The following is a 24,597-nucleotide window of genomic DNA, read 5'->3' as shown; positions in this document are numbered from 1 at the left end:
CTTCTGACCAACAGGCTTCAGCTGGGGTTCCCACAGTCCCTGGGTTGGATTCTATTAATTTGCCAGAGCAGCTCAGAGAACTCAGGGAAACACATATGTATACACGTTTATTTCAGAGGATATCACAAGGGATACAGATGAAGATATGCATAGGGTGAGTTATGGGGGAAGAGGTGCAGAGCTTCCAAGCCCTCCCAATGTGCCACTTTCCAGGAACCTCCACGTGGTCAGCTCTCCAGAAGCTCTGCGAACCCAGTCCTCTGGGGTTTTATGGAGGCTTCTTGACATCAGCATTTTTTTCCCCAGGACGTAGGGGGCAGGACCCTCTGTGGAATGAGGATCTTATGACCCACAATCAGAAAGGAGGCAGGGAGGATTAGAGTCCTGCCTTAGAGGAGGTAAAAGGAGGGCAGGGGAAGGTCAGAGAGATTGCTTTCTGAGACCTGCTCCTGAGACCTGACACACCCAATACCATCACAAGACTATAACGGGGGCTATGGGAGATATGAGCCAGGAACCAAGGAGGAAACATGTAATAACAGCACATATACCAATAGACAGGTAATAAATTTACCTAAAATAGTCATAAATTTATAGTTGGACTAGCTTCTTAGACTCAATACTTCTTTATTACTTTACTCTTATAATCTCTCCTTCTTTTTCCTTCTGATGATTTCTTTCCCCATTTACCTCAAAGACAAAACACAAGGTGTGAGTGTGTTCTGGAATTTGGTTGGAGTTGATAAAAGAATAAAACATTCTATTTACTTGTACTGTTACTTTACTTTACTGTATTACTCCCCTTCTATAATTATGTCTTGGTCTTTCTCAGCAGCTTATAGTTTTACTTTTTTTTCTGTGTGTATCTTCAAAGTGGTCTGATAGTTGTACCTGTTTAGTGTCAACATCTGATTGTATTGATCATGTCCTCTTGCCTTGCAGGAGCTATGCCTGTTCCAGACCAGCCTTCATCAGCCTCAGAGAAGACGAGTTCCCTGAGCCCTGGCTTAAACACCTCCAACGGGGATGGCTCTGAAACAGAAACCACCTCTGCCATCCTCGCCTCAGTCAAAGAACAGGTAGAAACATTTCCATTTTTGTGATATGCGTTTGGGGACATTTTAAAAATTGTTTTTCTAGATGAACGTTAAAGATTAAATTATGTTAAAAGAAACTCATACTTATGTAGCAGAGTGTTGGTATTTATTATATAAATAATATTATAATATGGTTATAATTCCTTTTGACTCCATGTTTTGGGCAGCCTTCCTTGAAAAGATATTTTATAGGGGAAGTAAAACAACTTTACAATCAAAATTTCCTATGGGTGAAGTTTTGGCAGATTAATTGATGGACCTGACATTTAATACTATTAAACATACAAAGTGAAATAATTAGTCTTAGAAAAGATAAAATCTAATGAAAAATTAAAATATATCCGGGAGGTTAAAAATATATATGACAGTAAATGAATATCACATCAAAGTCAAGGCAAATTGGTTTTTCCAGTGTTTTCTGAGATGGATCTGGAAGGATGTAGTCTAAAATTTCCTTCTCAAACTAATGAAAGTCTGAACGATTCTTTCTCCAATGTTACTTTGCCAAAAAATGCATAAGTAAATAAAATCTGAACCTTAGATTTAAAACGTCACTTTATAAAAGTCATGTTTCTTGTAAATAAAAAAGTAGTAAATAAAGAGAGCTGGACGATCAAGATTCTTTTAGTTATTGCTTCTTCTAAACATGTGCTAGAAAGTATATCAGTTTTTTAAATTGTAAGTAAAAAAGCCTGCCGTGTTTGGGTTATGTGATTTGGTGATGCTGAATTGGCAACTTACCTGACTCCAGGAACATCTCAGCAGAGCGAGAGCCTAAAATGGGAGCAATTAAGAATAGTAACGCTACTCAAAAAGAAGAAGGGCTCTAGAGGAAACTGATTCTGTTTCATGAGTGGAAACTGATTTAGGTAAGAGTGGGAAACCACCTAAACAGTCAACCCACTGACCGAAAGGATCAATGATGCTATCAGTCAAAAGTATGCCATCTGGTCAGGAAGTGTTCAGCCAAGTAGGTACTCAAGGGAGAGTTGAATAGATTGAGTGGATAGTCTAGTTTGTGAAAATAGTCAGGAAGCAGGAAATTGGGTTGAGCTTTAGGCTGTGCTCCTTGATTAGTTTGCTTTCCAAAGCTCACTCTTGAGAGTTTTCTGATTATGTTTTAGGGGAAATGGAAAAAGGGACCACCAAGGGGGTTAATACCACTCCCCATCCTCAATACACTACCTTGTTATGGTTGAGTTATGTCATGCTTTCTTATTCATGTGTGATCTGGAAGTCTTGCTAGGCTACTAACTTCTGAGTAGTAAGAAAATTTAAAGCAGAAAGAACAAATGTAACAAAAAGGCAAGACCTGTCTGCTGAAAATTATTTTATCACAAGGACATAAAGTAATTCAGAATGAATAAAAAGGCATGGCGTGCTCCTCTGTTGAAAAGCTTAGTATCATCACAATATTACTGTCTCCCAAATTAGGATATAAAATTTAGGCAGTTGTAATCAGAATCCTGTGGCTGGTTGTTTGTTTCTTTGGCAAACTGGATCAAACTATTTTAAAGACCGGTGGAAGTATAAATATATGAGAATGCAAGGAAAGTTTTGAGAGATTTTATCTTACCAATCTTACCAATCACAGTAGTACCCAATGGGCCCAAACAAGAATGGTCTCTGTGTGAAACATAATTGAGGGTTCAAAACAGATTCAAATATACATATATGCCTATTCACTTAAAATTCGTGTTTCAGTTCATTACAAAGAAGTGGCTTACATGGTGTTGTCATAACTGACTGGACATCTGGAAGAAAATTAAAACTGTTAACTTACAGCATAAAGAGAAATAAATCTCACAGGGAAAAAAATGGTAACTGTAAAAATAAAACCATTAACATATTAGAAGAAACTCTGGGGAAGGAGCTTTGTAAACTAAAGGTAGGCAAAGTTTTAAATAAGAGAGGAAGTCCAGAAGCCATACATAAGTGGTCGATGAGTTTCACAATATGAATACTACTAGTAATAGCAAGACACAACTCAAAATAGCAAAGAAAAATAGTCCAAGAGAAAATATGTGCCACAAGTATAATAACGTGTTGATAAAATTAATATATGAAGACTTCCTAATGTTGGTGAGAAAAAGAGAAATAAACGAATACAAAACAAGGCAAAGGATATAAACAGAAGAAAGATGCAAGAAGAAAGATGCAAGCAAGTAATGAATGTTTAGAAATGTCCACTCTAATGCACCCACTGGGGACATACAATTTTAAGTGAAAATAAAACTAATTTTTAATCTACCAGGTAGACAGCTGTTGAAAAGTAGTTTATATTGTATGCTAGGTAAGAGTTAAGGCTTGGAGGAATCCACATTCTTTTTCATTCCAAATGGGAATATAAATTGCTGTAATTTTTTGGTAAAATGATTTGTTTCTATGCATTGACATTTAAAATGTTCAATAACCATTGATTTAGTCATTTAGATATATATTCTGTAGAAATTAGTGACTAAATAGGTAAGATTTTATGTGTGTCGAAATTTATTATAAAATTATTTGAAATAGCCAAAAATACGGATGGCTTGGTGAAGAGTTGAAAATGTTATATTCTTTCTATAAATATTATGCAGTCATTAGTAAAAATGAGTTGGGGCTATATGTTTAATCTTTGGGGAAGAAATCCATGAGAATTTTAGAAAGGAAATTACATAGTATGGCATTATCCTGTTTTTAAAAACTCAGAACATTAGATATGTTTTTGGTTTATACATATTTATGAGCATCTAGAAAAGTATAGAAGGAAACAAATCAAACTATTAATATTGATTAGCATATGTGTTTTACAGTTAGATGGAGGTGGAAACAGACTGAAGACATAGGGGATTTGGGTGGGGACACAGCCAAACTCACTGTGAAAAGTTTTTTTTCTGAGGAATTAAAAAATGTATTATTCATTTTGGGGCAGCAAAGATGACTTTTTTTTTTTTTTGGTGGCACATAAGTAATTTGGGGAGGGATGCAAATGTGTTCTGGAAACTTGAGATAGAGAAGCCCCAGGTGCCCAAGTCAGAAGCTGGGAATTAGGTCCCACGTGCAGCATCTGCCTAGGTGAAAGCATAAATCAAAAAGCAGCAGATTCCATGAGCTTTTTGGGGATGTCCTGATGCAAACAACCAATCTTATCCTTCATTAGGGGATTTGTATCCTAAATCATTCTTAAAGGTTCCTTATTTTTTTCCTCAAGTCTAGAATATTATCTGCAGAGTGAAAGCTAAGTTGTTTCTTAAAATTTTTATCTGAATTGGCCTTAAAGTAGTTAGCAGTGGAGTTAAAAATATAAGACAACCATATGTAAAGAGTTTTAAAATAGAAAAAAATATAGATGAAAATTTCAGGAAACTCTTCAGTCAATATATTATCAAACCCCAGATGATTTTTACAGACTAAAAATAAACTTGAAATTGAGAGCATTTGTAACTCCAGATACTCTATTGTTACACTAATTTTCATTGTTCTTTTAGTTCCACAATCATTATAAACCGTATTCTTGATTTTAGAGGATTTTTTGAGTACCATTATTTAGGATACTGGTGATTCAAAGGTAGCAAAACAGACATTCTCTTCCTTTTAGTTTTTCTTATCGTACAAAATATAGGAAAGTAAGAGTAAGACATTTCTGTGGGTTTGTTTTGTTTTGTTTTTGAGATGGAGTGTCGCTCTGTCGCCCAGGCTAGAGTGCGGTGGTGTGATCTTGGCTCACCATAACCTCTTCCACCTCCACCTCCCAGGTTCAAGTGATTCTCCTGCCCCAGCCTCCTGAATAGCTGGGATTACAGGCATGCACCACCATGCCTGGCTATTTTTTTTTTTTTCCAGTAGAGACAGGTTTCACCATGTTGGTCAAGCTGGTCTCAAACTCCTGACCTCATGACCCACCCGCCTTGGCCTCCCAAAGTGCTGGGATTACAGGTGTGAGCCACCATGCCCAGCTGACATTTCTGGGCTTTCACTATGGGGCAAACCACGACACTGAGTACTTTATATATGTTGTGTCGTATGAAGCCACAAGGAAGAATTTAAAAAGATTCATTTAAAATCTAAAGAAACTAAATCTTTTACATCATCTCTTGTGAGGATAGCATGCCTTCCTTTTTATTCAGCTTCTACATTTAGAATTTCAAAAGTAACTTACCTCTATATATAACAAGAATACTATTTGGAAGAAGTTCATTATAAAATACTCCCTTAATTAGTTTTCTTCCAGTGCCACATATCATTGCTAAATCTTTCAGCATTATTAGTGTTACTATCATGTGCAACAATAATTTCTGATAACACAATGTGTTGTTAGGGAAATGACCTATAAGTATTAATCAAATTTCGGATGGTATTTTGGGAAAGCATTTTATGAAATTAATGACAAAATTATCATCCAAGAAAAAGCAGAAGTTATAACACCTTAGGAAAGGTCAAGAAGATAGAGATTATCTGCAAAGACCAGTGAACTTTATATTCGTTTAGTCAGAGAAGGGAAGAATTATCCATAGCATAGTGCTACCAGTTGAACTTTCTTCACATATCAAAATTTAAGTGAGAATTACATGATTGCTGAATTTTTATTTCTTGTTTCAAGCCAGGGTGGATTAGAAATGAAAAAAAAAGCATGCATTTCCTTTAACGTTTATTGCAGAAACTCAGCTGTATTAGGAATAGTGATCATCTGTTTCAAGCTGTGAATTGAGAGATAAAGGTGCAAGCTAGGAGTCCGTGGAACTGGGTCATGACACATGATATGGTTTATAACAAGGAAGGGGGAGCAAGGATCAGAAAGCCTTGTGAGTTTCATACGTACAGGATGGAAGGATTGTAGATAGATTGACCAGATGGGGTGTTTAGAGTTCCAGGAGGGTAAAGAAAGAAAATGAGTGTGTATGTAAAGTTATGAAGTTCATGTATGAAGGAAAGGGATGCTCAGGTAGCATGAGATTGATGGGACCACCTGCATTTGAAGTGTATTTGTTTACTTGTTAACCCTGTGCATCAGAAAAATGATAAATAAAACTATACATCAAGGAGAAACAAATCATAAACTACTTATTCAAGTCTTGGTAATGTGTGCTGGGAGTTCCAGTTATGGATGAATAATTCTAGAACTCTGGATAGACCATCTCTGTCTCTCCACCCCTGCTTCCTGATGCTCTCTTATGTGTATTCTGTTAGTTACTGTAAGTTATTTTGACTTTTCCCCCTGAAACTTAATATTTTCCTTAGTTTCAGTTTATAACTCTTCTCAGGACACTTATATACCTATCTGTCCTTTTGATAATTTCAAACTCCATTCCAAGAATTAACTCATTTGATTGTTTTATGCTCTGTTCTATTTAATAGCGTTAGTTGTTAGGTTTACAGAGCACTGGAGCTATCATGGGGAAAAAAAGAGACTAGGGTGTTATATGCTAGATTAGAAAATAAGCTTTTAGTATGTGGCGTTTTGTAACATGACAATATAGTGCTTCTAACGCTTCTGTCATATTTATTACTACAACTCATTGTTAAATATTCATATGTAAAATCATACTGAATATGTATAATGTGGTGTTTTAGTAATTTTTATGAATTTTCCACTATAAAGGTGTAATTCATGCATATTGTGTAAAAGTTTAAAACATTAGATAGGAAAAATAAATGAATTGGGTTTTTTTTTTTTTTTTAAATTCACCACAAACAGAGGTAGCTGCAAATATTTAGGGAGATTTCCTTCCAGACTTTTTATATGAATATAAGATTATCTGTACAAAATTTTCATTTTGCTTTATAAATATTTTATTCTTCTTTGTACATTTAACCTTCTATGAGGAGTATTTTTTCATATCATTTGATATTATTTCAAACATGTTTCTAATGAGTATGTGATATAGATTCACTGTGAATTATTTAGTATAATTATATTTCACATTTTTACCTTTGTTGATCTTAGATTGATTCCGTTTTCACAGTATGAAAAAAAGTGACATGTCACACTTCCTTGTACATTAATCATTGGGTCTACTTTGACAGACACTGCCTGGAGCAAAGGTTTGAAAAAAAGAGATTCAAGACTCTTAAAAATTCGCTTGGAAAATATGTCATCATTAATTACTGACAAGGGCCACTGGCAGGCCAACAAAGCAGGGGCTCCTGGGGTAAAATAGTCAGTGCGCTGTGCATGGTTTGCATAAAGCAAGAAATTAACCCATAGAATATTCTAGAGGAAGCTCATGGGAAAAATGTTGATTTTTCAGAGAAATGGAACCAGATATAGTAGGAATAGTCAAGAAAAACACAGGAATTATTTTAGAGCAAGGAAACAATGTTCAATAGTATCTCAAAAACGTTTTTTAAAAAGAACAGACAATAAATTCCTTTAGTTTACATATTTTTGTAAAACATGTATTTCTATAAAATGTACATGTGAAACATTTCCTCAGATATATAATTAAATCATATATTTTTCCTCTAATGATTATTTTGCTCAGTATGTTTTATGATCAAGAAACTGAGACTTTATGTTTTACTTTAAATTCAATGCTTTTTCCCTCCACTACCCTACACAACCTCATCATTTAGATAAAATAATAGGCCTACAATGTGTTGTCTGATATTTTTCTGAAGAAAAATATTTTTCTATGACCAAGGTTTTGCTAAGGTCAAGTTAGATAGTATTCTCTGCCAGTCTCTTATTTAACGAGGAGAAGAGAATAGGGAAATTTATACATTAATTTGATCTGCAATATATTTAATTTGATCCGCAATGTATTTTTAAAAGGAATCACTAATAACCCAAATACAAATAATTTAAGGAACTACTATACCTTATTTTTTAGTTAATTGTATCTGTAGAGAAAATGTGACAGGAAGGGAATACTGTGGGTTAGACACATTCTTACTTTAGTTGAAAATTTCTGTTGCTGGGCATCAGTGGCCTGGACTGGAGTTATCTCTAGCATCCATCAGTGACACAGGTAAACATGCCTGAGGCAGCCCATCGATCATTTTCAAGTTGCTGTCACTGGGCTGCAATCATAAAACACACGTGCAAGTTCATGCCCTGGGCTCTAAATGAGCTGGCTCTGTGGCCACCCATGGAAAAGTGAAGATTAGCATCCTCCTTTTTCACTAAGGACAAGTTCTGACTTTCATATTCTACTCATAGCCTCAGGAAGCAGCTGGGCCACTTGCCTAATTACTGTGAGAAAGAACAACTCAATATCAATAAGGCAAAAAAAAAAAAAATCACTTTTGACAGGTAATCTTCAACATCTAGAGAGACATTGCTAAATAGCTTCATTCCCCAAGTCAATAGATTTAGTCATTTGGGGATGCATTTTCGCAAGTTACACATCTTGGAGTGATAAAGAAATTATGCTCAAATTAAAAATTAAAATTACATAAAAGTCTAACTAGTCCATAGTTTTTATAGGAAATCACAAACAATTCCACATATAGTTTTGACACTGCCGTATCTTCTATTCTGAAAAGTAGAACTCTGGGATATCAACCACAGGTGTTAAAGTTTTTTATTTGATTCAGAACTTTTGAAATACCACTGTAGCCCTGTTGGCCGGCACCCATGCCCACCACCTCCACAACAGGGGAGAAACCCTCCACCGAAATAGATAAGCTTGGAATCCAGCCCACCTATTAACAAAACAGCCACTTTTATTAAATTATTTTGTTAGATAATACCACACACTTGAGATACTGTTCAGAGACCTGAAATTGCCTAATAGAGACCTCCTGTCAAAAGCCAGAGGCAATTTATTCTTCAAATGAATCATCTAGAGTGTAAATCCTCTCACTTTTGAGAGCTCTGCTCATATTGAAAACAACACCTCATCCCTCCACTGGAATGCCCCCCAAGAACACGGCTTGAATAATGCTGCAGTGATTTGGTGACTCTGTCTTTATGGAGACCCAAGATAAGAAATTACCATACTAGGAGCTTTACTGGTTTGTTTACTGACATTGAAAACCTTTCAATAGTTAACTATAGTCAACTGATTAAATATAAATGAACCGTTTCAGTAATAGACATATTACTCTTACTACTAGTAATAATTAATAACTGAATAACTGTAATACTTTTTTTTTTTTTTGAAATGAAGCCTTGCTCTGTTGCCCAGGCTGGAATGCAGTGGTGTGATCTCAGCTCGCTGCAAGGTCCGCCTCCCAGGTTCACACCATTCTTCTGCCTCAGCTGCTGAGCAGCTGGGACTACAGGTGCCCGCCACTACGCCCAGCTAATTTTTTGTATCTTTAGTAGAGACAGGGTTTCACTGTGCTAGCCAGGATGGTCTCGATCTCCTGACCTCGTAATCTGCCCACCTCGGCCTCCCAAAGTGCTGGGATTACAGACGTGAGCCACCACACCCGGCCCAGTAACTGTAATATTTTTCTAACTCTCACCTAAGCTTATTGGATGGGGATGTGGCCTTGTCTCCCCTCCTTATTGTTGGGTCACCAGCTCTTGGAGCAGTGCCAGCCACGGAGGAGGTGTTTAGTATATTTGTATTGAGAGTATGACTTAGGAATGAACTTACTGTCTTTTTCCATTTTATTTTAGCACAAAAGTAAATGCGTTGCTTAATTGTGGTAAAAGTCCTTAGTCACTTTTGTGGTGCAGGGGTCTCATTTCCAGTGTTACATTGATCATATGCTTTTTCCCTTATTTTAATGGTTGTATTGGGTCTAGATCTTCCATTTGGGCCGCCTGCATATCGCTTCAGAATGTGCCCATTGACTGATGAATCCTAGGCCCCCACATTGCAATTTTTTCTATAAACAACCTCAATCAAAACTCATTTAATCAGGTGGAATGAGGTATTTTCAGTTTAATATGAGGCTTATTTACTCAACTATATCCTTCATTAATAAAATGTGTCTTTGTCTTTTTTTTTGAAACTAGACTGTGTACCTTGTTTTAGTTAAAAGGAAAAAAAAACCTACCATATTAGTACATGAATCAGCAACTTTACACATAAAAAACATACAAATACACTTAATTATTTTTGTTTGTATACAATTATGCCAAGTTTATTATATTTGTTGAAAATCTCCTTCAGTGATTTTTAACTGCTGTTTGAAAGCATGCTGTTCCCCAGAGTCTCAGAAAAATCCAATTATTTGTTTTAGTGCTTATTTTGTATGCTTTTTGTGTTTGGGAGATTTTTCACATATTTGTGCTTGATGAAACTCTTGATGTTGTCATATTAAAATGTTTTAATCATTACAGATTTTGAAGTAATTTTTTGTGTTTACTATTTATTTTTTATGTTTAATGGTGGCATGTCATATGTGTTTGATATGGTTTGGCTGTGTCCTCACCGAAATCTCATCTAAAATTGTAGTTCCCATAATCCCCATGTGTCATGGGAGGGACCTGGTAGGAGGTAATTGAGTCATGGGGGCAATTACCCTCCTGCTGTTCTTGTGATAGTGAGTGAGTTCTCACAAGATTTGATGGTTTTATAAGGGGCTTTCCGCCCCCACCTTTGGTCATTCTTCTCCTTTCTACCACCATGTGAAGAAGGACATGTTTGCTTCGCCTTCTACCATGATTGTAAGTTTTCTGAGGCCTCCCAGGCCCTGTGGAACTGGGAGTCAGTTAAACCTCTTTCGTTTATAAATTACCTAGTCTCAGGTATTTCTTCATAGCAGCATGAGAATGGACTTATACAGTGTTGTATATGAGTAGTTCTTTTATTGTTGGCACTTTTTTATTTTAGCACATTTCCTTTTGAGCACATTTGTGTAGATGGTTCCAAGAGAGACAAAAAGCATACTTACCTGCAACTGTGTAACCATTAATTTCAGTCTTCTCTTCAGTTTACGGGAAATAGAATCTTCATAGAAGAAAATGCTAGGAGGATTTGTGTTGAAAAATTTAAGTACTGTTATAGCAAATTCTTTATTCTTGTCCCTGGCTCATGTGAGGGTTTACTTTTCAGCATCTTCTTAGGAGAAAACTCTTTGTGAAAATGGTGTCTTAAAGCAGTCTATTATTGAAAGCTACCTCACTAAAATGTAAAATATGAATATATTTTTCATCAACACAGCAAGTGAGTAAATAGGTGGTTTTGTTAGAAATGTGGACCCTAAATAAAGATTGCAGGAAGGCGAAGTAAACAGGGGAATTGTGACAATAAACTTAGCCTAAAACTCACTATGGTAAGTTGTCTTGTTTCAGAGTGCTAGATCACAATTTCCTATGTCTCCCATCCTTCTTGTGATGAGAATCTGATCCTCTCCCGTTGATAGATGAGCTCCATATTTCCTCTTCTTCATTCCAGTTAGGCTTAGGACTACGGTGGAAGGGAATGCATGTGACTAGGACTACAGGGAAGTAGACCTCCTGCCTGGTTCTTCTGAGATGCTCATTCTTAGAAACCAGTCACCATGAGGTGAACATGCTCAAGACCCTTGTAAAGAGGCCATATGGACAGGCACGCAATCTCCAGGCATGCAGCACCATCTGAACTCCTGGCTGATGCCAGCACTGACTTAGCAACCTTTCCAGTGAGCCATCAGCAGTGGAGCCCCGAGCCCCAGCTAATGCTGTGTGAAGCAGAGGCCATCTGTCCTCATTGATATTTGGAGATAGAGGACCAAAGCAGATGGTGGTTATAATTTCAAGTCAGTAAATCTTGAGGTGGTTTGTTACACAGCAGTAGATAACCAATTCACTCATTTTTTCCATGTTTATAAAAAATCAGTCATGTTAGACCATTTTCTCTACTTCTAAGTCTTACGATTCCATGTAGCCCGGGGTGAATTAAAAAAAAAACAGCTTATTGAGATTTACTCACATACCATACTGTTCCCTTATTTATGTGGTTTTGGTATAGTCACATTCACTCCAGGAAACCACTATTATACTTTCTGCTTCTGCAGATTTTCTTATTCTGATTGTTTTATGTAAATGGAATTATAAATATATGGTCTTTTCTAAAGGGCTTATATTGCTTATCATAATGTTTCAAGTTTCATTCATGTTGTGGCATGCATCGGGATTTCATTACTTTTTACTGCCAAATAATATTCCACTGTATGGATATACCTCATTTCATTTATGCAGTCATTCATTGATGGCCATTTGGATTGTGTTCACTTGTTGTCTATTGGGAGTAGTGTTGCTATGAATATTTGTGTACAAGTTTGTGTGGACATATGTTTTTATTTCCCTTGGGTAATAAAAACCTAAGAGTGGAAATGCTGTGTCACATGACAACACTAGGTTAACATTCTGAAGAACTGCCAGGCTGTTTCTGTATTTTATGAGGATTACAATATCTTCACATCCTTGCCAACACTTGATGTTTTCTGACTTTTTTGACTATAGGCAGAATAGTGAGCTGAGGTAACACTGAAATGAACTGCTAGACCAGAGTCTAAGAACATCAAAAAAATTCCATGGCAGAACAACAACACATTTAAAAATATGTAAATATTATATTTAAAAATATTAGCAATATATTTAGTCAGTAGACAAAATAAGCTCCCAAACATGAGTCGCGGCAGCATACCCACGCCTGTGAAGAATATAGAAACCAAGTTACATATGTTGCAGGTGGGAAAATCAATGATGCTTGGTTTGCAAATTGTGGGTGGTCGGGTGAGACAGGAAGGGGGGCTGTAGGAGCTGTCTTCAAACATGGTTATGCAAAAGAAGAACCAAACTTTTGTTCAATAACTGTTTTGCAACTGAGAAGAGCATTAGGATAAAGCGTCAAAATTTAGGAGAGGCAGGTGCCAGATATGAATCTCAGTTACAAACTTGAGGAACTTTAAGCCTGAAAGGAATAACTCAAAGACTTAAGTAGCCCCCCATATATTTGGAAGGAACAAGTAGGTTTGGGGTTTACATTGCTAGTGACAATGGCAAGTTTCACTGCAGATCTGCCTCGGGGATGTGTTCATAAGGTAGACTTTTTTTTAATGGAAAAAATGGTCTCAAAGATGCCAGCAAATGACAAATTTAGGGAAGTACTCTCAAGTACGGCCAGTTCCTGCTGTCTCTTCGGGAAGTTCACTGACAAACAGTAATCAATGACAGACCTTTTGACCAGTGGGTGGCAGCACAGAGATGTACCATCGCTTGTCAGTAAATGTGCTGAGATGCAATTCTTTTTAGCCTGGGGTGTGGCTGGGTAAGCTCTTTGCACTGGCTTCATCCATTGCCTTGCACAGCATGCTCAAAATATATTATCCTTTTCTAACTACCATATGAAACATAGGATACTAGGATACAAAAAAAGTTGGAAAGCATCTGTGGTATGTATGCGCGCGCGCGTGTGTGTGTGTGTGTGTGTGTGTGTGTGTGTATGTCAGAGCTAGCCACAAATTCAAAGAGAGAAGTAGTGAAGTCCTAGATGTTAGAATTAAGCAAGGAGAATCTGAATGAATATCTGTGAGGGACTTAAATTAGAGAGAAGATTTAACTAAATGAACTAAGGTCTTCTCCAAATCATATATGTTGTTAAACTCTGACATATAACTTGTTAGCTAGTAAAATCTACTTATTAGTATTTCATCGCTAAGGATAAATATTGCATATTATTTTTTAATCTTGACAACATTTAAATATAGTTTTGTTGTTGTTGTTCCTGCTAAGAATCTTTCCTCTGTGGTCTGAGATATCCATACTTTGTAAATATGTAGTATCTATAACAACAGACAATTTATTATGTAGCGTTAGGAACCATTGTCTCCACCACAAGTCTAGGTAAGGACTTGAGGTGGGACATCTGATTATCTTTGTTAATTAGGGGGAAAGTCACTCAGTACTACTGGACTGTAATCTATTTTAAGGATAAGGTAATTTTCATGGCTTCTGCCATGACACAGAGTAAGCTACGTGACACTCGCTTCTGAAGAAGTATGCCATCTTGTTTTAAGGACTGATTCATAAGTGGCCATAGAGTGTGGGCTAATATTCTGCATGATGGAAAAAGTGATACATTTGGAATCAGTAGACTTACTTCAGATTCCTCCAGCATTTTCTTACTGAATGGCCTTGGTTATGTAACATTTCTGAAACTGATTTTAATTATCTGATAAAATGAAGACAGTTAGCTCTCAGTGTCGTAATGGAATGTATGCATATAATAACACACATTTTACAAACACATATTAGTTTATTAGGATGCCCATGGAAATCTGTGCTCCTCAGTTGATATCAGCTTGATGAATTACTCTTTGCCATCTCTCTTAGACAATTAAGCAGTAAAGACTATGCAGTCTCAAGCTGGGGATTAAATCAGGAAATCCAATGGTGAATCTGGAGTTTCTTTAGTCACTAAGGAAATATGGAGAGAGGAGAGGATATTTGGTAGAAAAAAAAAATAATAAATGAGCTTTCAGAATTTGACTTATTGACAGATTATTACATGAGATGGTCTATAAATCCGCTGGAGAGAGAGTGCAGGAGGCGTTTCAAAGCTCCTTGATAACACTTCAACATGTTACATTTCAGTGTTCTGGGAGAAGATGTAGATTTTTTCTCTCTTACTTTTCTTATTTTTTTTTTGTAAAAAAAGAAAACGTGTTAGAACTCTTGATAATCAGGTCATTTTTGTTGCTGTGACTTAAAACCCTCTGGATCACAAGTGTGTTTGCAAGTCCCAGCAGCTGCCAATGTCTGATATCAAGAGGCTTTGGGGAAATCAAGGAGAACAAGTTGTGTTGCTCATCTCAGTCAGCACATCGAATAGTTATTGTCCGTGAATGAAGAAGGAGATAGTTCCTACAGAAGCGGGAGCTCAGAGCCACAGATGACCAGTAGAACATGAAGTTCTGGGGTTTCCAGAAATCTTGGGTCAATTGAAATTCTCACAAAAGGTGGGATAGGAGACTCTAGATAGTCCTCATTAAATCTTAAGAACATTAGCCACTATTTGAATTATGTTGTGCAAAGTGTCCTTGTGCCCCTTTGAGACATCTTCCTTCTTTTGGATTCAATGGAAAGGGCCTGTCGTAGTGCCTGGAATATGGAAGCTGCTCTTTGCATAGTAGCTACAAATACGAATATTGAAATTATTTTATTAATTGATAATGAGTAACAATAGTAATAAATTTCACACTTAACCACTGAGATTGAATTGAATGTGCGAAATTCATTTCAAGAGTCCTGATGTTTTATTGCCATTGGACTATTTTATGGAAGTCAATAAAGCTATTTTATTTAAATTGTTGGAATATATTTAAGAAGGTGTTGATAGCATTAATGGTGAGTGATATGGTTTGGCTGTGTCCCCACCCAAATCTCACCTTGAATTGTAATAATCCCCAGATGTCAAGAGTGGGGCCAGGTGGAGATAACTGAATCATGGGGCAGTTTCCCCCATACTGTTCCCATGGTAGTAAATAAGTCTCATGAGATCTGATGGCTTTAAAAATGGGAATTCCCCTGCACAATCTCTCTTTCGCCTGCCCCCATGTAAGACGTGACTTTCCTTCTCCTTTGCCTTCTGCCATGATTGTGAGGCCTCCTTAGCCATGCTGAATTGTGAGTCCATTAAACCTCTTTCCTTTGTAAATTACCCAGTCTTAGGCACATTTTTTTTTTTCACAGTCTCTTGCTCTGTCACCCAGGCTGGAGTGCAGTGGCGTGATCTCAGCTCATTGCAACCTCTGCCCCCAGGGTTCTAGCAATTCTCCCACCTCAGCCTCCCAAGTAGCTGGGATTACAGGTGCCTGCCACCATGCCTGGCTAATTTTTTTTGTATTTGCAGTAGAAATGGGGCTTCACCATGTTGGCCAGACTGGTCTCCAAGTCTTGACTTCAGGTGATCCACCTGCCTCAGCCTCCCAAAGTGCTGGGATTACAGGTGTGAGCCACTGTGCCCTGCCAGGTACGTCTTTATTAGCAGCGTGAGAACAAACTAATACAGTGAGTAAGGTGAAACTCATTTTCTGTCTTTTCAAAAAATCACTATTTCATAACAAAATTTCTAGTATCAAGACTAGTACTTTTGGCCGGGCATGGTGGCTCATGCTGGTAATCCCAGCACTTTGGGAGGCCGAGGTGGGTGGATCACCTGAGGTCAGGAGTTTGAGACCAGCCTGGCCAACATGGCGAAACCCCGTCTTTACTAAAAATACAACAATTAGCTGGGCATTGTGGTGCACACCTGCAGTCTCAGCTACTCGGGAGGCTGAGGCAGCAGAATCCCTTGAACCTGGGAGGCGGAGGTTGCAGTGAGCTGAGACTGTGCCACTACACTCCAGCCTGGTGGCAAAGTGAGACTCCATCTCAAAATACAAAAATACAAACAAAAAACACAAAAATTAGCTGGGCATGGTGGTGGACACCTGTAATCCCAGCTACTTGGGAGGCTGAGGTAGGAGCATTGCTTGAACATAGGTGGAGGAGGTTGTGGTAAGCTGAGATTGCGCCACTGCACTCCAGCCTCGGTGACAGAGCAAGACTCCGTCTCATAAATAAATAAATAAATAAATAAACAAATAAGTAAATAAAAAGACTAGTACTTTCCAATTTCTTAACTGATGGGATTCAATTTTAGGTTAAATGAATGAATGATTAAATAAATAACAACTGTTAGAAATTGTATAGAGAGAAAATAAGTAAATGAAATTTAATATATTTAGGTAGATGCAAGGGTTGCAAGGCTGTGATGTGAATATTTCAATTGCAATAATACCTCACATTTAATTTTAAAAGAGTTTAACCAAAGTAAATAATCTCTCTTATTCATGGTAATGCTATCTGGGCACATGCTTGAATTTGACCTTTTTGATAACATACACATACATAAATGAATGAGAAGTTACATTTATCCTTTGTTAACGTCCCTCAATTATTTTATTATTTAAACTATTTAGTTAAGTGTATAACTAAATTGCTACTCTTCTTGTTGTTGGGTTTACATTTTTCAAGAAACGTTATGACTTGATAATGATGTAGTATCACATCAGACCTGGTATAAAGGAATCTGGAAGTTACTATGGGAAACCCCTTATGAGTGGCTGTCAAGCCCTAATTGCTCACTCTGTGGATAGTCCAGATACCCCATGCTCATGTTGGTCGTAGAGGATTGGTGGCTCCAGAGTGGTTACTTGAACAGATGCGGACACATCAGTGCATTTTTTCTGAGTCCTTTCATGCCAGCATTATTATGTATTGAACGAAGTCTGCTTGTCTACGATAGAGAGTTTTGATAATTGGAGGCCTTGTTTTCTGCCCTGTAAAGAAAGCTAGAATGCTTGGTTGTTCGACTCTTTGGATTCAGTGAGAGATCCCAGTATTCTTCCAATAAATTATTTTTTGTTGTTTGATTTTGTTTTTTGTCATTTTCATTTTTTTGGTTTGCTTAAACTAGCTCACATTGACCTTCTGTTGCAACCAAATGCATTCTAACTAAATCATGTATTTGGCACTTGGATGGGTAATCTCTTTATAGGCAGGCCCATAACATTTCCATTTCTATCTTAAGACATTTATAAGATGCCTTTAAGAAGCTATGCATGAATTGAAGCATTCCAGAATATTGACTCCTGGCAAGGCCTCCTAGAACTGAATTCCCAGAAAAGAGTAGGAAGGGTAAATCTACTTGTCACATGTATCTGTTATTTGGACAACTTTCTGGTGATGGTTAAAGGATCTTTTCCTTTCTTAAAAAGGCTTGACTAACAGGAGGTTTTGGAGTTAACAGTTAAGTCCACTGCTAGAGAATACATTGAAAAATTCATCAGAATGTGCCCACCTGGATTCACTCAGAAGGAATGGTTACAAACTGCCTTGTTTTTTGTTTGTGTGTTTTCCTTTGTTTTTTTTCCCCAACAGATTACCATACAGATAAAGCAGCGACAACCTGAAGATGTAATGCTTCATGATTTCAATAAAGCATTTGGCAGTCTCTTGTGATATTCTTGTGTAAAAATGAGTGAATGAGGAGTTCATGCTTGATAGTATCATTCACATCTGCTCTGGCTATGGAACTAAACTTGTCCAGAGAGTATTGGATATTAAATTGGGGCATTTATTTTCCCCAATCACTCTGCCTGGTAACTCAGGGCCATGAAGAAAAATTCACTCTAAGACAAAAACCCTATCTCTCAAAAGCTTAAGGTATTTTATTTTTACATAAGTATTATTGTTTCTCTTAATGATAATCATAAACATAATAGCTAATAATAATGTATCGCAATACACGTACATTTTCATTCTTTACCTTCCTTCTTTCTTTCTTTCTTTCTTTCTTTCTTTCTTTCTTTCTTTCTTTCTTTCTCTCTCTCTTTCTTTCTTTCTTTCTTTCTTTTTGAGATGGAATATCGCTCTGTCACCTAGGCTGGAGTGCAGCGGTGCGATCTCGGCTCACTGCAAGCTCTGTTCGCCTCCCGGGTTCATGCCATTCTCCTGCTTCAGCCTCCCGAGTAGCTGGGACTACAGGCACCTGCCACCATGCCCGGCTAATTTTTTTTTGTATTTTTAGTAGAGACGGGGTTTCACTGTGTTAGCCAGGAGAGTCTCGATCTCCTGACCTTGTGATCCGCCCGCCTCGGCCTCCCAAAGTGCTGGGATTACAGGTGTGAACCACCGTGCCAGGCCCCCTGAATTATTACAATTTACATATGAGGAAGATTGTATCATCCTCAAGTTAAAATGAAGATGAGGCTAAGAGAGATCTCACAACCTATTCTGGGTCACAGACTATTAAATGTGAGAATGGCATTCAAACCTAAATTTTCCTACCTTTTAAGTGAGCTTGCTTCTCTGCTAATCTGTAAATGCATATAAATGAAGTAAAAGATCAAGGCAACCAGTGTAATGCTCTGTAACTTTACCAGAGTAAGGTATTGAGAGAGGAAGAGATAAATTCATGCAGTAATCTTAAGAAAAATATGGAGCTGGTCATAAAAAAAAATTGTCATTATCCCTAGGAAAATAAAAACATTTAAAGATGTGTTGAGGCATTTGTTTTTCTGTCTGGAAGGCCGACTCCAGTCAGTTTCTGATGGGATTTCCCTTTTTCCATTTTCTACCAATGTTAGCTCCACAGGAGCACTCCTTCCATCAAATTCATTCACTATGTTTCAGATACAATCACGAGAAATATCTTTTACTTTCTCTTTAAAAATAAATTAAGCCATCACTCACAGCAAACATATACTCCCCGTTTAACAAAGTTAAATATAGAATGTAATTTACAGTTAAACTAATATTGAACTTGTTGTCGAGGCTACGGTCTTGTTAGGGACCTGCCATACTTGAATGGAGTCCTCAGAGTCCCTCCCCCCTGCTGTCCCCAGTGTCCTATGCCACACTTCCAGGTGAACGGTAGGTCCAGAAGCCTTGATCACTAAAGATGGCAAGTTTAGATTGTGTTAATGAATGTTTCAAACCATTTATTTTAGTCTTCAAATCCATGACATATTTCATTGCAATTTGTACCTTAAGAAATTTGCAGAATTAAGGCTCTGTGTTACATTTTATTTGTCTGTATTGAAATGGAGCTGGTATTTAGATATTCTAATGATATCCAGGTTGTTGCAGAAGTCTTATCCTCATGATGAAAATACTAGGAGAAAAACTGTCCTTTATATATATGTATATATATGGTATTTTTTTTTTTTTGAGATGGAGTCTCACTCTGTCACCCAGACTGGACTGCAGTGGCGTGGAGCAATCTTGGCTCACTGCAGCCCCTGCCTCCTGGGCTCAAGCGATTCTCCGGCCTCAACCTCCTGAGTAGCTGGGATTATAGGTGCATGCCACCATGCCCAGCTAATTGTTGTATTTTTAGTAGAGATGGGGTTTCACCATGTTGATCAGGCTGGTCTCAAACTCCTGACCTCGTGATCCTCCTGCCTCAGCCTCCCAAAGTACTGGGATTACAGGCCTGAGCCACTGCACCTGGCTTACATATTGTATTTCTAATATAGGTAGGTGCTAATTGTCTCCACAAAGAATAGTTTTTAATTTCAGCCCTTCTAATAATAGTAATATTAACAACAAAAACAAATGTTATTTGTGAAATCACCCATTCACATTGATTTCTGTCATCCTAAAATAAGAAATAAGTTGCTGACTGTATTTAGTATTTCTGTCTGGTCATAGTCAATATAATTTTTCATAAGGAGAGGAATATCCTATGTTCTCATTTCTTTCTCCTTCTCCCCATTTTGCAGCACTGTGTACATACCATTTTTGCAGGAATGTGGCTGGAACTTTATTTATCTTTAGCCTGACCCCTAGGATACTATGAATAACTATATTATCAAAAAATACCTCTGCTTTTGTGTGCTGCTGTTCAGTATCATATCCCCATTTTCACTATGGCATATACTTAATCAAAAAATAATCTTGTAGAAACTTATCTTCTCCAACTAGTATATTTGATTCTATTTTAAACTCATTTTAAGCTATTAAGTTTGCTAACTGTGGGAAGTTACTAAACTCTGATTTCTAGGATGAACGACTCTTTTGTTTTACCCTCTTCTTTTAATGTCCAAAAACAATCCTTGTGACCACCAATTGAGAAAAATATTATTTAAATTATACCTATTGAATTAGCATCATTGGAAAAATGAGTTTCAAATAAGAAAATTTAGAGTTTGAACTTTACAAGTACTTTAATATTTCTATTTAAATTGTCTTTATAAAATTATTTTTAACACTGCTGTATGCCCTTTATTGAATGAAGAACAGAACAGTACAAACATTTCAGCATTTTCTTGATGTCTCAGTGTTGTTAGTAGGAATACTACATTTCATCCATAATTACAGAAGCAAGGACTGTGAAACTTCAGAGAGAGGTCTGTATCCTAAGAAAGTTGCTGAGAGGTACTTTGTTGAAAATATTTCTGAAAACTCTTTAAAAATCAGCTACCACTTTGCCATTAAAAAAAAATGCAATGAAAGCATTTATCTGTGTTGGCTCAGAGACCCTGAAACTTTTGGAAGTAGTCATTGTGGAATAAAAGGTTAAAGCCTTTTTCTCCCTATTGAGTTAATAGAAGAAGTAGTTTGTATGTGTCTAGTTCTTTACACTTTACCGACTGCTTCTGCAAACATTGTTTGACTTGACCTTACGCTACATGATGGAGCTGGCTGGGGACATTTAGTTCTCACTCCACAGGCAAAGAAATAGGGAAAGCAAAGATCTTAACTCTTTTATCCAACATTACACAAATTATAAACTCCCAATCCAAGACTAGAAGTCAGTGTTTGAACTCCTACTAATAATAATGTTAACTAATTATCATTGAGGACTTACTGTGATCCAGGCACCATGCCTCACACACATTATCTTATAATCTGCCCGCCTACCAGAATCATATACAATTCCCATGCCCATCTGAAAGATGAGGAAACTGAGGCTTAATGAGATAAGTTAGCATACTTAAGGCCGTGTGGCTAGTATGTGGCAAAGTGTGAAAGATCAAGATGTGAATGTTATCCATAGACAAAACTATACTTCATTTTAACAGTAACTAGGAGTGTTGTAAATATATTTTGTTACATTATTTAACCCCTCTGTGCGTCAGTTTTATCTGTTAAAGTTAATAATAGTATTTATCACGCAGAATTATAAGAATTTCAAAGTTAATATAGCTAAAGAGCTTAAAACAGTGCATAACATGTAGTAATAACAAAATAACCATTAGCTATTACTTTTATGTGCCATTAGCATAAGAATATCTGCTTGATTTTTTTATATAAAGGACAATAGTGAAACCTGAATGTACATTTCTATATGTAAGTGGCGTGCAATGAGCATGCCCTACATGTTAAAATTAGGACTATGCCGATTAAATATATATAAAAAAATGCTATCAAATTAGGCCAGTTGGCCCGGCGTGGTGGCTCATGCCTGTAATTCTAGCACTTTGGGAGGCCAAGGCGGGTGCATCACCTGAGGTCAGGAGTTCCAAGACCAGCCCGGCCGACATGGTGAAACCCCGTCTCTGCTAAAAATACAAAAATTAGCCTGGCGTGGTGGCACATGCCTGTAATCCCAGCTACTCCAGAGACTTAAGCAGGAGAATCACTTGAACCCAGGAGGCAGAGGTTGCAGTGAGCCAAGATCATGCCAGCCTGGGCGACAGAGTGAGACTTCCTCTCAAAAAGAAAAAAAAAAATTAGGCCAATCATTGGTAAGAAGAATGGGAATCTCAGTGATTTCTCTTTGATAATTAGAGTCAATAAGAACACATTGGAAGGAAATTAAATGTATTATCTGTACAAATGGTGTGGAGTGACAAGGGTTTAAAACTTGTTTTTCTTATGTTTAAACTGAATAGGCAAAGGATCAGATTGCATGGTATTTTGTTTTGCTATGACAAAAAATAAAAGAGAAATGTAGCAAAAGCTTTGATGCACATAGCAAACTCAACCCTAACCTCCCTTCCACTGAAAATGCCACTGTAGCGGTGCACTGCCTGGACCTTCAGCTGTAACTGCTGTGAAGGCAGCAGGCTGAGGCATTTAGGGAAAAAATAGACATGTAGAGTTAAAGTTCATGTTTGTTTTTCATCAGTTCCTGTTTCCTAGATCTGCCTTCAAGGATTTCTGCTAATAGGCCAACGAAGGAGAAAGTGTAGACATTCTTCAAGCTGTTTTTGCTGTGAGATCAGTTTTCTTTCTGTCTTTTTTTTTTTTTTTTTTTTTGAGATGGAGTCTCGCCTTTGGCCCAGGCTGGAGTGCAGTTGGTGTGATCTCAGCTCACTGCAACCTCCACCTCCTGGTTTCAAGCGACTCTCCTGCCTCAGCCTCCTGAGTAGCTGGGACTACAGGCGCACGCCACCATGCCCAGCTAATTTTTGTAATTTTAGTAGAGACAGATTTCACCATGTTGGCCAGGATGATCTCGATCCCTTGACCTTGTGATCCACCCACCTCAGCCTCCCAAAGTGCTGGGATTATAGATGTGAGCCACGGCACCCAGCCGGACTGAAGGGTTCCTTAAACCATCACCTGATTTAGGAGATGGAGACAAAGGGAAGCAGGTCAAAATCCAGATAAATGGTTCTTGGCTCCTTAAAGCTGAGGAAGGAACAATCATCTTTCCTTTGCCTGCCCTTCTCTTGGGATGCATAGTCATCTCTAACAGGTATTAGAGTTATCTGCGGTCACCTCTCCCTCACTACATTGAAATGTCTCTGTGGGTTTAAGTTAATCTCTTATAATAAAAATATTTTTATATTCCATATATCACAGAATACATGCCATTCATGGATCTTAAGTGGAACACCAAAGGCATTTTTCTAAATAACTCTTACATTATTAATGTAGAAATATGCTTTTTTGTAATATCTTAATTTTATTAAATGAGCATGATTTCTGTTTTTAAAATGTACTTAAAGGACAATTTCACTATACGATAATTTAGCTAAGAAAACATTAGTTTAATATTAAAGAAATGTTCTGTACAAAATCTCTCCATAGTAAAAGGAGTCCAACCTTATACTTACTGACAGCATCATTTGCACTTGTTTTAAGGCTTCTCAATACTTTGTCTACTGTTTTTTAAATGATGGAAGCAATTCTCTCTGCACTGCTCTTATTGCTTTCTGTAGAATTGTTAACTTTTTATGTTGTTTTTGCAGGTCACGCTGTATTCTTAGCAAGCAGAAAAAAATAACTCTAACTGTTTGGGATTATTGTACACAATTTTATAATACAGTTTAGTTCATCATCTTCTTTTGTCTGACATTTTGACAAGTGCTTTAACAGATCCAAGAAGAGATGCTTTTACATGATTAAATTATTTGAGCAAACACACCCATGTGACAGTATAGTTGAGAGTTTTTCTAGAGTCAATGGTCATTGAATAAGAGATCATTCACACTGCTGTGTAGCTGGGCCTGGAGTTAACTCTCGCTGGTAATGTTCCTAAAGAATAGCAGCTATGAAAGACTTTCATCTTGTAAATCTTGGCCAGATACTGCCCATTAGCCGAGTGAAACTGCCTTCTCCTTTTCTGGCTTCTGCTGTAAAAGTGGGAAAGCTGATTTTATCTTCCCAGCCTCTTCAGTAGCCGGGTGTGTCAACAGGCATAGCTCTGACACATAAACGCAGAAACCTACTGTGTTTTTTGAAACAGTTCTTGCTCTCTTGGGAACAGTCGATGCACTGCCATTCTTCAGTCTTACAGGATACCTAGTTTTCACTTTGTTATCATAGTAGCTTCCCTGGTAAAGTTCATAAACAAATAACTACTGATGCATGTGACAATTTGTGCGAATCTCAAAGGCACTATGTTAGGTGAAAGGAGACAGACACAAGGGGCTATGTATGATTCTACTTATATGATATTCACAAAGACATAACTATAGACAGATCCCATCAGTGGATGCCTGTGGGTCACGGGAGGGGGCTGACAACAAAGGGAAGGAGGGTACTCTTCAGGGTGATGAAACATTCTGTATCTTGATTTTGTGGTGCTTACCCTGCCTTAAATGTGGCCTGATGCCTGGAACTGCAACAGAGCTCATGGCCCTGAGTTGACAAACAACACTCCCAGGATGGGGAAGCATCCAGAATGATGGAGCC

At 37.4% G+C, this 24,597-nt stretch overlaps 1 protein-coding gene across 3 annotated transcripts in view; it reads left to right on the top strand.

Annotated features, from left to right (window-relative positions):
- The window catches only part of CTNND2 (catenin delta 2), a 938,532-nt gene that overhangs the window by 170,685 nt on the left and 743,250 nt on the right, over nt 1-24,597 (top strand). For all 3 annotated transcript variants that reach the window (XM_034959739.4, XM_034959737.3, XM_034959738.3), the window contains exon 2: nt 943-1,079. In XM_034959739.4, the coding sequence (XP_034815630.1) occupies nt 943-1,079 (137 nt within the window). The remainder of the gene's footprint in view (nt 1-942; nt 1,080-24,597) is intronic.

Source organism: Pan paniscus, chromosome 4, assembly GCF_029289425.2.
Source record: "Pan paniscus chromosome 4, NHGRI_mPanPan1-v2.0_pri, whole genome shotgun sequence".
In the NCBI taxonomy this organism is placed as follows: domain Eukaryota; kingdom Metazoa; phylum Chordata; class Mammalia; order Primates; family Hominidae; genus Pan; species Pan paniscus.
The sequence above is the reverse complement of the archived record's forward strand: the minus strand, read 5'-3'. Positions and strand labels throughout refer to the sequence as shown.